This window comes from Sciurus vulgaris (genome assembly GCF_902686455.1).
Source record: "Sciurus vulgaris genome assembly, chromosome: 15".
Taxonomy (NCBI): Eukaryota; Metazoa; Chordata; class Mammalia; order Rodentia; family Sciuridae; genus Sciurus; species Sciurus vulgaris.
This window is the reverse complement of record NC_136476.1, coordinates 81,056,388-81,069,783: the sequence shown is the minus strand read 5'-3', so window position 1 is coordinate 81,069,783 and position 13,396 is coordinate 81,056,388. Positions and strand designations below refer to the sequence as shown.

Below are 13,396 nucleotides of genomic sequence, written 5' to 3'. Positions count from 1 at the left end.
AGATCATTGAAATGTTTTGATTCAAAAATGCATGAAAATTTTATAGCAGATTTGTTAATTTCAACAAAAGTGTTTCTTACATAGTATAAATTCCTGGGTACCCAGTATGGTTCTCAGCACTTTGATTTTCTATATAAATGGGAATGGGTATAAGAGACACCTGTATTGAGCACACTTAGCTAAATGTTGTAGATGCCCTATTTTGTGGTACCCTTACCATAGTCTGTGACTGTGTTACCTCTCTCATGTTTTTCTCAGACAAGGATACAGGCTTCGAGAGGACAGGAAACTTGTCCAAGGTTGCACAGGGGAGCTGGAACTTGAATGCCTATAGAGCACACCAGAATACATCTTAAGCCTTCTATTTTAAGCAATATGGTTTTTGTAGCTGTGTGACCCTGAACAAATTGGAGTCTCTGAATCTTAAATTTCTGTGTCTAAAATAGAGTACAATACAAGGTTGATCTCAGTATTAAAAATACCACAGTAGGGCTGGGGAGAGCTCATTCGGTAGAGGGCTTGCCTCTCAAGCACAAGGCCCTGAGTTTGATCCCCAGCACCGAAAAAAAAAAAAAAAAAAAAAAAAAGTAGCTGGGCATAGTGGCACACTCCTATAATCCAGCAACTCAGGAGGCTAAGGCAGGAGGATCGAAAGTTCAAGGCCAGCCTCAGCAATTTAGTGAGACCCTGTCTCAAATTTTAAAAGGATGGGATGTAGATCAGTGGTAAAGTCCCTTTGGGCTCAGAATCTGGCTCTAAGATGCCAGTTTATTGTGGAATCACACCTTGCCCAAAATCATGTGATGTGGAAGAGATGAAACAGCAGAGCTAACAGCAGAGCTTTGTAAATAAAACCAATTTGGAGGAGGAAATGTTTGCTATAGGATGGAGTGATTGGAGGAATATTTAAAAAGAGAAGTGTGAAATGTTGACTGGATTGATGGGATATACATGTTTTCTGACATAAAAGACTGAAGTAGAGATTATCAGAACTTGAACACAACACGAAGATAAGACTTGAGGGTACTTGGGAAAGTGTAAGAATAGTTGTGGTTCTGTTGACCCTGTCTCTGTATCAGAGAGGACTAGCAAATCATGAAAGACTTGGAAAAGTAGGCATAGGGTTATAGTCACTTTCTATAAGAAACAGAATAGTGATATTTCAATATTATTTCCCTAGTGAGTTAGTTGATGATCCTCATCAGAACTCCTTTTACTTTTCCTCTTGACTGACTATTTTGGAGTTATTACACCTTTTCTGGACTTATTTTTTATTTTTTGGTAGTAGGGATTGAATTCACTGGGCCAAATTCCCCAGCCCTTTTTATTTTTGAGACAGGGTCTCACTGAATTGCTGAGGCTAGCCTCAAACTTGGTATTCTCGTGCTTCAGCCTCCAGAGTCACTGGGATTACAGGTGTGTACCACCATGCCCGGCCACCTTTCTGGATTTCTAATATGGGTGGAACAGGATTGAGGTGATTTGTAGTTCTGTAACTTTAGAATTACATAAGACGTGAGGGAACATTAGGGGTTTAATAACATTTTTTTCCTAGTCAAATCCATTTTTAAAATTCCCCATGAGGGCTGGGGGTGTAGGTAGCTCAGATGTAGAGTACTTGTCTAGCATTCCAGGCCCTGGGTTCAATCCTCAGCACCACAAAAAATTAAAAAAAATAACCACTACAGTTTACCATCACTATTCATAAAAGAAAGACTGTTTTAACATTGAGGATCCAAAAATAAAGAACAGTCATTTATAGCAAATACATTTGGTTTGGTGAAAAACTAGTGTCTTGATTTTTGCCATTTATGAAGATCAATGAGAAATTTGTCCACCACTCTTCCGTGTATCTTGGTGCTATAGGCTGTCACCTTACTGATGCATAAATAAAATGAAAGTGGCTTAAGAGAAAGTTTTATGCCTCTTCTCAACTCCAAACAGATAAGATGTACAAACCATACACTGGAATAGAGATGTAGAAGAGACTTACCTTGAAGGAAGAATTTTATATTGGTGAGTTATGCCTCATTTTCAAGGATGGTCTTGTCAGAAGAGATTTGTTGTGCTTACATAGGGTAGTTTTGCATGCTTAGGTCGAAAAATGCAGTAAAATTTATTTTAAAATTGGTTAACTGGTGCAGAACTTAATCATGTACGGTATCACAGAATGGCTAGTATACACTCGGGAATCAGTTCTGTTTAGGCCTTTCAAAATGGAACACATTTCTTTAGTTGAGGGCATTGGTTCCGTTTGCAGGGTTGATTTTTTTTGACGGTAATTAAAAAAAATAATTCCGTCCTTTCTTAAGAGCCTGCACCCAAGCTTGTGATCTTTTCTGAAGAGAACTGAGCAGCCACATCATGCTGTGTTTTGGTGGATTCTTAACAGTTTGTGACTAGATCCTCTATAAAGCATAGAGTGAGCTGAGACCATTTCCGCAAGATGTAGACAGGGACTGCATCCGAGGTGGTTCAAAAGGAAGTTCATTTGGGAGAGCTGGTGTTTATGCGGGCACCTGCCAGAGGTGTTTGGAGAAATTACAGTGCCTGACTTTAGGCTCTGGAGCGGTGGGAAGTGGTAGGTGCCCGCAGGTGTCTTGGGCGTCAGACCGCGGAGACCAAGAGAACCTGCGGGCAGGTGCCTGGTGCCGGAGATGCGGTTCCCACATTCCGGCGCACGGTGGCGCTTCGGTCTCCTCTGGCTCTGCTAGCAGTCTCTAAGGCACCTCCGCCGCCACCTGCAGTCTCAACCAAACCTCTGGGTGGGCAGCGCGGGATTTGACGGCCCGAGCGGCCAATCGGAGGCCAGGCTTTCGGCCACGCTAGGGATGCAGCCAATGGGAGCCGAGGAGATGCGCGGAGGAGGCGGGCCCCGCGGCAAGCCTGGCAGAGGCGCGAGGCCCTCCTCCCGCCTCTCCGCCTACTCCAGCCTCCGCCGCCTCAGCTTCCCGAGCGAGCCCTGCGGCCGCCGGAGCAGCTCCCGCGGCGGAGCAGGAGCCGGATGGTCAGAGGAGCCCGGCAGCCCCAGCAGCCGCGGAGTCGCCTGGCCCCCAGGTGGGGCGGGGGCTGGGTGCAGGCCGGGCTCGGGGCTGGGGCGGGGGCGAGGGAGTGGGCCCGGGGCAGCGGTGGGGGCCGCCGAGCTTTCGGGCGCCGAGCTGGAGGGCGGGGGGTGCAGGCTGGGGACGTCTGGGGGCGCCTAGGGACCGGGGCGGGTCGCATGCTGGCAGGCGGGTGAGAGGACGTGAGGGGGGAGGGGGCGCCGAGGGCTGAGGCTGGGGGCGCTGGGCCGGAGGGGCAGGGCGCGCGCCCCGCGGCAGGGCGGTGGAATGCGGGGGGCGCCCGGCCTGGAGGGGCGGGGCTCGGAGGGGGCCGAGCAGGGCCGGGAGGGGGTGGGGCGTGGGAAGGGAAGGCTGGAGGGGGCTTGCGGGGTTGGCGAGCAGACAATGAGTAGGTAGGTGGAGGTGGGTGGTTTTGGGGGAGCTGGACTCTGACGAATGCGGGCTGAGGATGGGCTGAGGGATCCGGAGGCGGAGAGCAGGGTTTCGGCTGAGGGGGTCCTTGTGGGAACGGTGAGTCCCGGGATTGCTTGGTGGTGGTGAATTAGAAGAAACGGGGCGTCAGGTGTTTGTAAGGTCAGTGTGGGCATGGCGAGCCTGTGGCCCCAGAGGGTGGTCATTTAGTTATTGACTGGCACGGTGGAGCCTGGCGATGTGTTCTCGTATGTTAACTTTTAGTTACCATCTCGTTTGTTGGTCTGTAGACTGACTGGCACAGTGGAGAAACCACCTCGAAAACGGAAAAGCAGGTAAGGCCAATAAACGCCTTCCTCTTTTTTTGCTTCGTGTTCGTGTTTTTCTATCTGCTGATTGCACCTGTGCCATACTGCATAATTGTACGTGGACAGGAGATGAAGTTTCTGATTTAGCTCTTTTTTAGTGAATATAAACTACATGCAGGGGGTTTTCTTTTTGAGGACTTCAAGATTACTACCTCTACCTTTTTTTTTTTTTTTTTTTTGTAAGAGAATGGTGGAACATGAAAAAATTGAGAAATCGCTAGTTTTTTTCTTTAGTCATAATTTAACTTCTCTACCAATCTCTGTTTGAAAGCACACAGCTGCCGTGTGCCAGTACTACGTGCAAGTGCTTTATGGTGTGTTATTGCGTGTAATCCATGAGGAGATTCAAGGTAGTACATAGGTAGCTGTCATCATTTGCAGAATAAGGAATTAAGTCACAGAGAGGCCAATATGTACCCAAGAGCGCACATTTTCTAATTAAATGATGGGAACAAGGATTTGAAATCCAGGCAGTCTGATTGCAGAGCTGAAGCTCTTAACCATTATACTGTAAATGCCTCTAATACACATTTACAAATACATTTTCCGTATTGATTTTTTTATCATATATAGAAAACGAATAACCGAATGGTTGAACTTAGGAAAATAGAAGGTAACAAAGAGCATAAGTAGACCACAAACAAGTGAATTATTCCTTTAGTAATGGAGAATATTCATTCCACAGATATTTTTGAGTGCATTCCGTGGTGGCAGGTACCACACAGCAATTCTGTGGAGTCATTAGGGGGATTCCTTTTTTTCAATATGTTGGCTTAGAAAGTAAGCTATGATAGTGACAGTGTGACCAGGACTGTTTTCATAGTTAATACCTGTCAAGTTATTGCTCAGAAATCTTCAACATTAGGTAGATATGAAATACTGATAGTAGAAGTCCCAGTAGCCAAAGTACTTTTTTTTTTTTTTTTTTTTTTTTGGTACTGGGGATTGAACTCAGGGCCTTATGCTTGCAAGGCAAGCACTCTACCAGCTGAGCTATCTCCTCAGCCCTGCCAAAGTACTTTTGCTACTCGTTAGGCCAATATGATAGTAACATGCAGCCACTGAGCCCTCGAAATGGTGACTAGCATGTCTGAGCGAAACTAACTGAATTTTTTAATTTAATTGTAATTAATTTAAATTTATAGACTGACCACTTACTGGAAATGTGTTTAAGTATGTCTTGAGCCTCCTGGGTATGTGAGCTATCCTATCATCTGTAAATTTTATGAAGACTAAATAATGATCAAAATATTTCTGTGAAAATTTAGTGTCTGAGCCAGGCACAGTGGTACACCAACCTCTGATCCTGGCTACTGGAGGCTGAGACAGAAGATTGAATGTTCAAGGCCAGCGTGGGCTGTTTAGTAAGACTGTGTCTCAAAATAAAAAGGAATGGAGATACAACTCTGTGGCAAAACACTTCCTAGCACATGCGAGATGTTGGGTTTCAATCCCCAGTATAGGGTGGAATGGGTGGCAGGAAGGAAAGAAAGAAATTTAGTGTCCAAGAATGAGATAAATATAAAATATACACCAATTTCAAGTTTGTACCAAAAAAAAAAAAAAAGTAAATTTCTTAGTCCAATTTGAATACTTAACGTGGAGAAAGTAATGTTTTGGTATATCAAATTCAATGAATTGTAATACATCAATGAAATCATTCCACTTATTTCTTTTTTTCTCATAGCAGCCACTAGAAAATAAAAAAAAATTACAACATATGGTTTGCATTGTATTTCTTCTGGACAGTCCTGGTTTAACCCACCACCGGTAGCTTCCGATCTGCTTCCCCTGCTTTCCAATCTGTAACTTATTCACCAATTCTGTGTAAGTCGATCATATAATTCTCATAGTTGGGTATCTTTTGTGGTTTCCTATTGCTATTGAACAAATTCAGACTAATTTTAGCCTAATTATAGTAAGTACTGCACATAATTTTTAGCCTAATTAGAGTAAAGACTGTCTTTTATTTTTATTTCCACCTACCTTTCCAGCCACAGATTAATACTGAGGCCATAGAAATTCTCAGTAGTGAACATAGTAATTCTCTACTCTTAATTCTTTTACTTTCTGATGAACTCTAAGATGGATGAATGAATTGCTGGATGTAGGTTCTGTTTGCCTTTTCCAGAACTTAGGTTCTCTCTGGGTATTTGTACATGATTTCTTTCTTTTTGGAATTGTTTCTCCTTGGCTCTTTGGACAACGCTCTTTAGAAACTTAGCTCACCATCACTTCCTCAGTGAGGACTTTCCCCATCCTGTCCTTTTTCCTCCCTCTGCTCTAATTTCCCCCTGTGGTATCCTGTATGTACAGTTACTTGTAATGGGTTTGCCATTACCATGAATTTGAATCCACCTCTGTCAGGTACAAGTTGTAATTATATGTAAGTTACAAACACTCTGATTCTCAGGGTTCCTCATCTATATAATGGAAATAATAATAGTTCAATTGTTCTAAGGATTGTAAAGTGCCTAGAACACATTTCTATGTGCCTGGCACATAGAAATTGCTGTACACGGTACATTTAAAAAAAAAAATACTTAATTTTTTGTGTGTGGTGCTGGGGGATTGAACCCAGGGCATTTGTTATGGTGTACACAGTAAATTTGGGGTTAAAAAGCAACACTTAAGCCAAACACCATGGCTCACATCTATAATCCCAGCTACTCAGAAGGATTTCAAATTCCAGGCCAGCCTGGCCATCACAGCAAGATTCCCATCTAAAAAAAGCACCTTTCAAATACAATTTCCTCTCTCTCTTTCTTTCTCTCTCTCTTTTTTTCCAGTACTGGGATTGGACCCAGGGCCTTATCATGCTAGGCAAGCACTCTGTACCCCATTTTTGTTTTAAGACAGGATCTTCCTAAGTTGCTCAGGCTGGCCTCAAATGCAGTACTCCTGTCTCAGCTTCCTTAGTAGCTGGGACTATAGCTGTATATCACCACACTCAATTTCAAATACCTTTTATTTCTCATCTCTCTTCAAAATCAGTACATTCTGGAGGTTTACAAATAAATTACAGCAAAGAGGAAATGAGAGAAGAATAAAATTAAAGCAGAGGCAAAATTAGTATACGTATCAGAAAGTACTACACAGTTACTAAAAGTAGATTCCACATCCACCTTTGAGTTTCCTGGAGTAAAGGGAGAAAGTAAATAAAGTCCAATTTCCAGATTCATGGTGTCTATAAAAATCAAATGTGTATTCAAAAGAAGCACAATTTTTTTTTTTCTTTTTTGCCTGTTAAACCTGAGACACATTCCTCTTACTAGTCTTCATACTGGGGACACTGTAGTTTTGTGGGGAAACAGTCCCAATGATATATGTACGTATGTATGCATATGCACGTGTGCACGTGCACATGCACACACACACAATTTTTTTTTTTTTGTCATGCTGGGGATCAAACCCAGGGCCTTGTGCATGCTAGGCAAGTGCTCTGCCACTGAAATTTTAAAGATTGCGTCTCAGAATGCTTCTCAGTCCTAGTTAGGGTACAGTCTGCAAAGGCATTCCATGCCCTATTATTATTTCCTTGAAAAAAAATTTTTTTTGCTGGGCCTCCTGCAAGCCAGGCAAACGTCGTATCACTGAGCCACTTCCCCCAGCTCTCCTTGAAACTTTCATTTCCTTGTCTTGGTTCATCTTTGTACCTAGTACTGTTTTGTACCTAGTAGAAAACGCACATTCTTAGCTGTGCCCTGCCTGTGCCAGTAATCCCAGTGACTTGGGAGGTTGAGGCTGATGCTGGAGGATCATAAGTTTGAGACTGGTCTCTGCAGTGGGAACCTGTCTCAAAATTTTTGAAAAATAGGCCGATGCAGTGGCACATGCCTATGATCCCAGTGGCTTAGGAGTCTGAGGTAGAATTGTGAGTTCAAAGCCAGCACAGCAATTTAGTGAGGCCCTAAGCAACTCAATAAGACCCTGTCTAAACAAAATACCAAAAAGGGCTGGGAATGTGGTTCAGTGGTTGAGTGCCCCTGGGTTCAATTCTGGTGCCAAGAAATAAAATAAAAATTTTGAAAAGTGCCTGAGATATAGCTCAAAGGTAGAGCACCCCTGGGCTCAGTCCCCAGTAACAAAAACAACAACAACAACAACACACACACACACACACACACACACATATTCTTTGTACTTAGCTCAGTAAAACTAGTGACCCAGCTGGTGTGGTGGCACATGCCTGTAATCCCAGCAGCACTGGAGGTTAAGATATAAAGATCACAAGTTAAAGACCAGGTTCAGCAACAGAGTGAGGCCCTCAGCAGTTATAGTGAGACCCTGTCTCAAAAACTAAAATTAAAAGGGCTGGGAATGTGCCTCTGTGGTAAATTACCTTTGGGTTCAATCCCTAGTACCAAACAAAAACAACAAAAAACTGTTGAACCAATGTATGCATTTGTGGCAGGAGGAATTAGTGTGGGATGGGGCTTTGGTGGTCCAAAATCATGTCATAGTATTGAATGCTCCTGACTAGGCCAACAGGAGTATTAAGGTTAGGAACACATAGCTTCTGTGTTGTATTTTAAATTTCTGAAGAGTTTAACGTAGTCTGCTGGTAGTGTTTGTATTGTGAGTTAGAGAATTCTTTCATGTTCTCTTTGAAACAGACCCATTTGTTGATTAAAGCTTATCTGATGCACAAGGCCCTGGGTTCTTTCTTCTTGAATTTGAGGTCCTCCTGCCTCAACCCCCCAAGTGGTTGGGATTACAGGCATGCGCTAGTACACACCTGACCTTTTTTATTTTCTTTCTTATTTTCCTTTTTGGTTATATATTTAAAATCAAAAGGATTCAGGTATTTTGATGGTATATGTAATTTCTTGAAGAAACATCTGTGTCAGGCTTAGTGGCACACAATCTATAATCTCAGCTACTTAGGAGGTTGAAGGAGAAGCATCTCTTGAGGCCAGCTTGGGCAATTTAGCAAGACTCTGCCTCAAAAAAATTTTTTTAAAAGAGTTGGGGATATAGCTCAGTGGTAGAGCACTTGCCTAGTATTTATGAGACCCTGGATTCAATCCCCAGTACCACCCCACTACACACAAACATCTGGGACAGTAGATATACATGAGTGAGATATGGCCCTTGCTGGGTGGCAACTCATTTATTAGTGGGGAAAACAGACACTGAAATATGAGACAATGTAATGACTTTGTTTATATACCAAAGTTTATACAGTGTTTATAAAGGGTTTGTAGTAATTCGGCATAACTGGTAGTGAGGGCAGTATCAACAAATATTAATCTAGATCCGAAGATTTAAAAGGTTAATTTTGTGATAGTGTTGAAATGTTGGAGACAAAAGCCTGACTATAGACTGACTAATGACTCCTGGGTGAACTGCACTGGACATCAGAACCAGGGGCGTTTGAAGAAAGGTATTTGAAGAGGTGTGTCAACTGAACAGTGGTTCCCAGTTAAGGGAACTTTCACCTCTTAAGGGATGTTTGGCAAATAGAGAAATTTGGGGGCCTCTTGAGGGTAGAAGAATACTGCTAAAGAGCCTGCAGTGCACAGGACAGCCTCCTAGGCCAAGAATTACCCAGTTCAAAATGTCAGTGACCCTGAAACTGAGCAATCCTGAACTAGAGTCTGAATCTCAGTGCTTCCAAATACTAACTTTGGGCTCTTGAACAAAGTATTACACCTCTGAACCTGTTTGTTTTTCAGCAAAATGAAGGTAATCGTAGTATCTCTGTGGTAGATGATTATTCTCAGTTTTTTTTTTTTTTTTTTTTTTTTTTTTTTTTGATGGTGCTGGAGATTAAACCCAGGGCCTTGCGCATGCGAGGCAAGCACTCTACCAACTGAGCCATATTCCCAGCCCTAGATTATTATTCTCTAAATATACACTCTGAGTGCAGAGTTTTGTCTGTTCTATGTACTGTAACATCCCCAGCTTCCACACATAGTAGGTACTCAACCATTCTTACTTGGATAATTCAGTGAACTAATGTGTGCCAAGTGAAGAGACTCAGTAAGCCATGACTGTGACCATCATTCACTTAAAAATTTTTTTGGGCGGGGGTACTGGGGATTGAACTTGGGCATTTGGCCACTGAGCCACATCCTCAGCCCTATTTTGTATTTTATTTAGAGACAGGGTCTCAATGAATTTCTTAGCATCTTGTTTTTGCTGAGGCTGGTTTTGAACTCGTGATCCTCCTGTCTCAGCCTCCAGAGCTACTGGGATTACAGGCATGAACCACTGAGCCCATCCAACTTAAATATTTTTATTTTGCTTTTCCTTCCATTCTTTGAAACAATTAGCTTTACTGAGGTATTTACATATGATAAAGTTCCCCACTTGTTTTTTTGTTGTTGTTTTGCTGGGGATCAAACCCAGGGCCTTCTGCATGTGAGGCAGACACTCTACCAACTGAGCTATATCCCCAGCCCTGAGTTCCCCATTGTAAGTGCACAGTTTAGTGAGTTTGACCAGTGTGTACAGTTGTGTAACCATGGCAGTCGTGATGCGGAACGTTGCCATTGCTTCCTTTTCCACCTCCAGATTTCCTCATGTTCCTTCATAGTCTTGGCTGTGGCACGCACTGACTGTGTGTGTGTGTGTGTGTGTGTGTGATGAAAGTCAACCTTCTCTAGAATTTCATCTGAGTAGCAACATGCAGTGATCTTTTGTCTAGCTTCTTACCCTTGGAACATTACCTTCTTAGTGTTTTTGCAAGTCATCCATGTTACTGTGTGTAACTATAGTTGATTCTTTTTTGTTGTTGAAGAAGAACATCCCATGGTGTGATTTTATCACCAGTTCTTTATCCATTTACCAGTTGATTGCCGTTGGGCTTGTTTCCAGCATTTGGTTAGTATGACAGCAACTGTTGGGAACATTGGGTCTTTTGAGATATGGGTTTTCATTTCTTTTGAGTGAATGCTTAGGAGTGAACTTGTTAGGTCTTTTGGTAAATATATGTTTAACTTTTCAGTAGTTGGTGAACTGTTTTCCAAAGTTATATTCCCACCAGCAATGTGTGAGAGTTCCTTTCTCTGGTGTTCTCGCCAGTACTTGATACTGTTATTTTTTTCTTTTTAAACAGCTTTATTACAGAATAATTGGCATATAATAAGCTGCACATATTTAAAGTGTACAGTTTGATAAGTTTTGGACCCTCGATACTGTCACTATTATTTGCCATTCTGTGAGTGTATAGTGGTACATATCATTGTGGTTTAAATTTCCTTTTCCCTGATGAATAATTATGTTCAGTATCTTTGCTTGGGCTAATTTTCCATTCATATAACTTATGTGAAACATTGAAGTCTTTTGCCCATGTTTTATCAGTTTTATTTGTCTTCATTGGTGGTCAAAAGTGTTCTCTGTGTAATCTGGAAACAACTTTTTAAATCAGGTATGTATTTTACAGGTATTTTCTCCCTTCTATAGCTCACCTTTTAATTTTCTTCACAGTATATTGAGGCGATTTTAGCTTGAAGAATAGGTTGAATGGGAATGCTTTCTATTGAGGCAGCAGATGTAGAGCAAGAACAAGTTGGGGAGGGTGAGTATGAATTTATTTGGGCTATCTCAAGTGTGTGTCAGTGAACTATCTCTAACCAGTCAGGTAAAAACACCAGTCTTTTGCCTAGAAAAGAGATCAGAAGTCCTCAGCAAATACTTGGTGATCCAAGTCATGAAAACGAACCAGATAACTTGGGGAGGGCATGTTGAGTGAAATGCAGAGAAACAGAATGTTATGGTAACACTGTGTGGACATAGATGGGCATGGTTGCATAGCCTGTAATTCCAGAAACTCAGGAGGCTGAGGGAGGAGGATCGCAAATTCGAGGCTAGCCTTAGTAATTTAGTGAGACCCTAAACAACTTAATGAGATCCTATCTCAAAATAAAAAATAAAAAAGAGCCGGGGATATAGTTCAGTGGCAGAATGCCCCTGTGTTCAATTTTCTTTTGTATCAAAACAAAAATAACACTGTGGAAATAGAACAAACTGCTTTGTCTCTTGTGTTTTCTCTTTCTCTGCAGTATTGTCTGTCTGCTGCAGGGTCTTGGTGCTGGGGATTGAGCACAGGGCAAGATGGGTAGTATTTATCCCTAGGCGATAGATCTCTGTGCTCTGTTAGGAAACCAAGATTCTGGAGGTACTTACATGGAAAATTGGGAAAACGTTTTTGAACCTACACTGAAACACAGGACTCTCCTCTGTTTACAGAACTTCTTTGTGCTAGTGTGCCTCAGCAACATCCTGCAGCCAATGCAGTGGTTTTGGTGGAGCTATTTCTTGTAGCATGTGTTAGTGAAAACTGAGGGCACAGTGCCAGATTCAATTCTGTGAAAGCAGATTCTGCAGGAGCCAAGATAGCATGGTCAGAGTGTAGCATTTTCATGGCAATGTTTAAGAATGAAACCTAGAAAAGTCAAGGAGTGATTTCAGAGGTGTTCATTCACCCCTGGAGGGTGAAGTGCCAGGAATAGCCAGAAGAAGGTTAAGCAAGCCTCTAAGGCTTCACTTCTATTTTTTGCAAGTGTGGGTGTACATTTTAAGTAGAGTTGGAATACTAACTGCATGAACCTGAATCATTCTTCACTCAACTGTAATAATTGGGGACTTACTCCTCTTTCATCTTTACACTCCTTACTCTACCTGAAGCATATTCCATACATTACCTTATTCATCTATAAAGATTTTAGTATGTATTGTTTGAAGGTAAGAAATCTTTTATTTATTTATTTTTTTGGTGGTACTGTTTTTTAACCTAGAGGAACTGTACCACTGAACTACATCCCTAGTTCCCCCTTTATATATTTTTATATATATTTTTTTATTTTTATACACACACATTCTATTTTAGTTATAGATGGACACAATACCTTTATTTTATTTATTTATTTTTATGTGGTGCTAAGGATCAAACCCAGTGCCTCACGCATGCTAGGCATGCTACCACTGAGCTACAACCCCAGACCCCTAGTCTCTTTTATTTTTTATTTTGAGACAGGGTCTTGCTAAGTTGCTGAAGCAGCCTCTAACTTGTGATCCTCCTGCTTCAGCCTCTTGAGTTGCTGGAATTACAGATGTGTGCCACCATGCCTGACTTGAAAAGGACTCTTTTGGAACACATAACCCATTAACAATAACTTAATTAATAATATTCTCTTAATATAATCAAATATCTCATCAGTGATCAGGTTTCCATAGTTGGCCAGCCATTTTTTTAAAAATATTTTTTTAGTTGTAGATGGACACAATATCTTTATTTTATTTATTTATTTATTTTTATCTGGTGCTGAGGATCGAACCCAGTGCTTCACATGTGCTAGGCAAATGCTTTACCACTGAGCTACAACTCTAGCCCCTGGCCAGTCATTTTTAAAAAATATTTTTGTTCAAACAGGATCCAGATAATGTTGGTAATTTAAAGTTAGTTGATTAAATCTTAAGTCTTTTTTTCTTTTTTATTTACTAGGGGTTGAACCTAGGTCCTCATGCATGACACTGTGTGTCAGTGGTAGAGCAGAACATTTGCAGTCTTTTTAATCTACAGATTTCCCACTCCTCTTTTTCTCTGTG

General features: G+C 41.7%; 1 protein-coding gene across 4 annotated transcripts in view; it reads left to right on the top strand.

The window, feature by feature from the left end:
- Positions 1-2,875: 2,875 nt before the first annotated feature.
- The window catches only part of SCAI (suppressor of cancer cell invasion), a 154,346-nt gene continuing 143,825 nt past the window's right edge, over positions 2,876-13,396 (top strand). For 3 of the 4 annotated variants that reach the window (XR_013759711.1, XM_079113790.1, XM_079113792.1), the window contains exons 1-2: positions 2,876-3,057; positions 3,764-3,808. Coding sequence is in view for 2 of the 4 variants with exons in the window: in XM_079113790.1 (XP_078969916.1) it covers positions 3,005-3,057; positions 3,764-3,808 (98 nt within the window). In the remaining 2 variants the exon portion in view is untranslated. The remainder of the gene's footprint in view (positions 3,058-3,763; positions 3,809-13,396) is intronic. The other variant, XM_079113791.1, reaches the window with a different exon arrangement.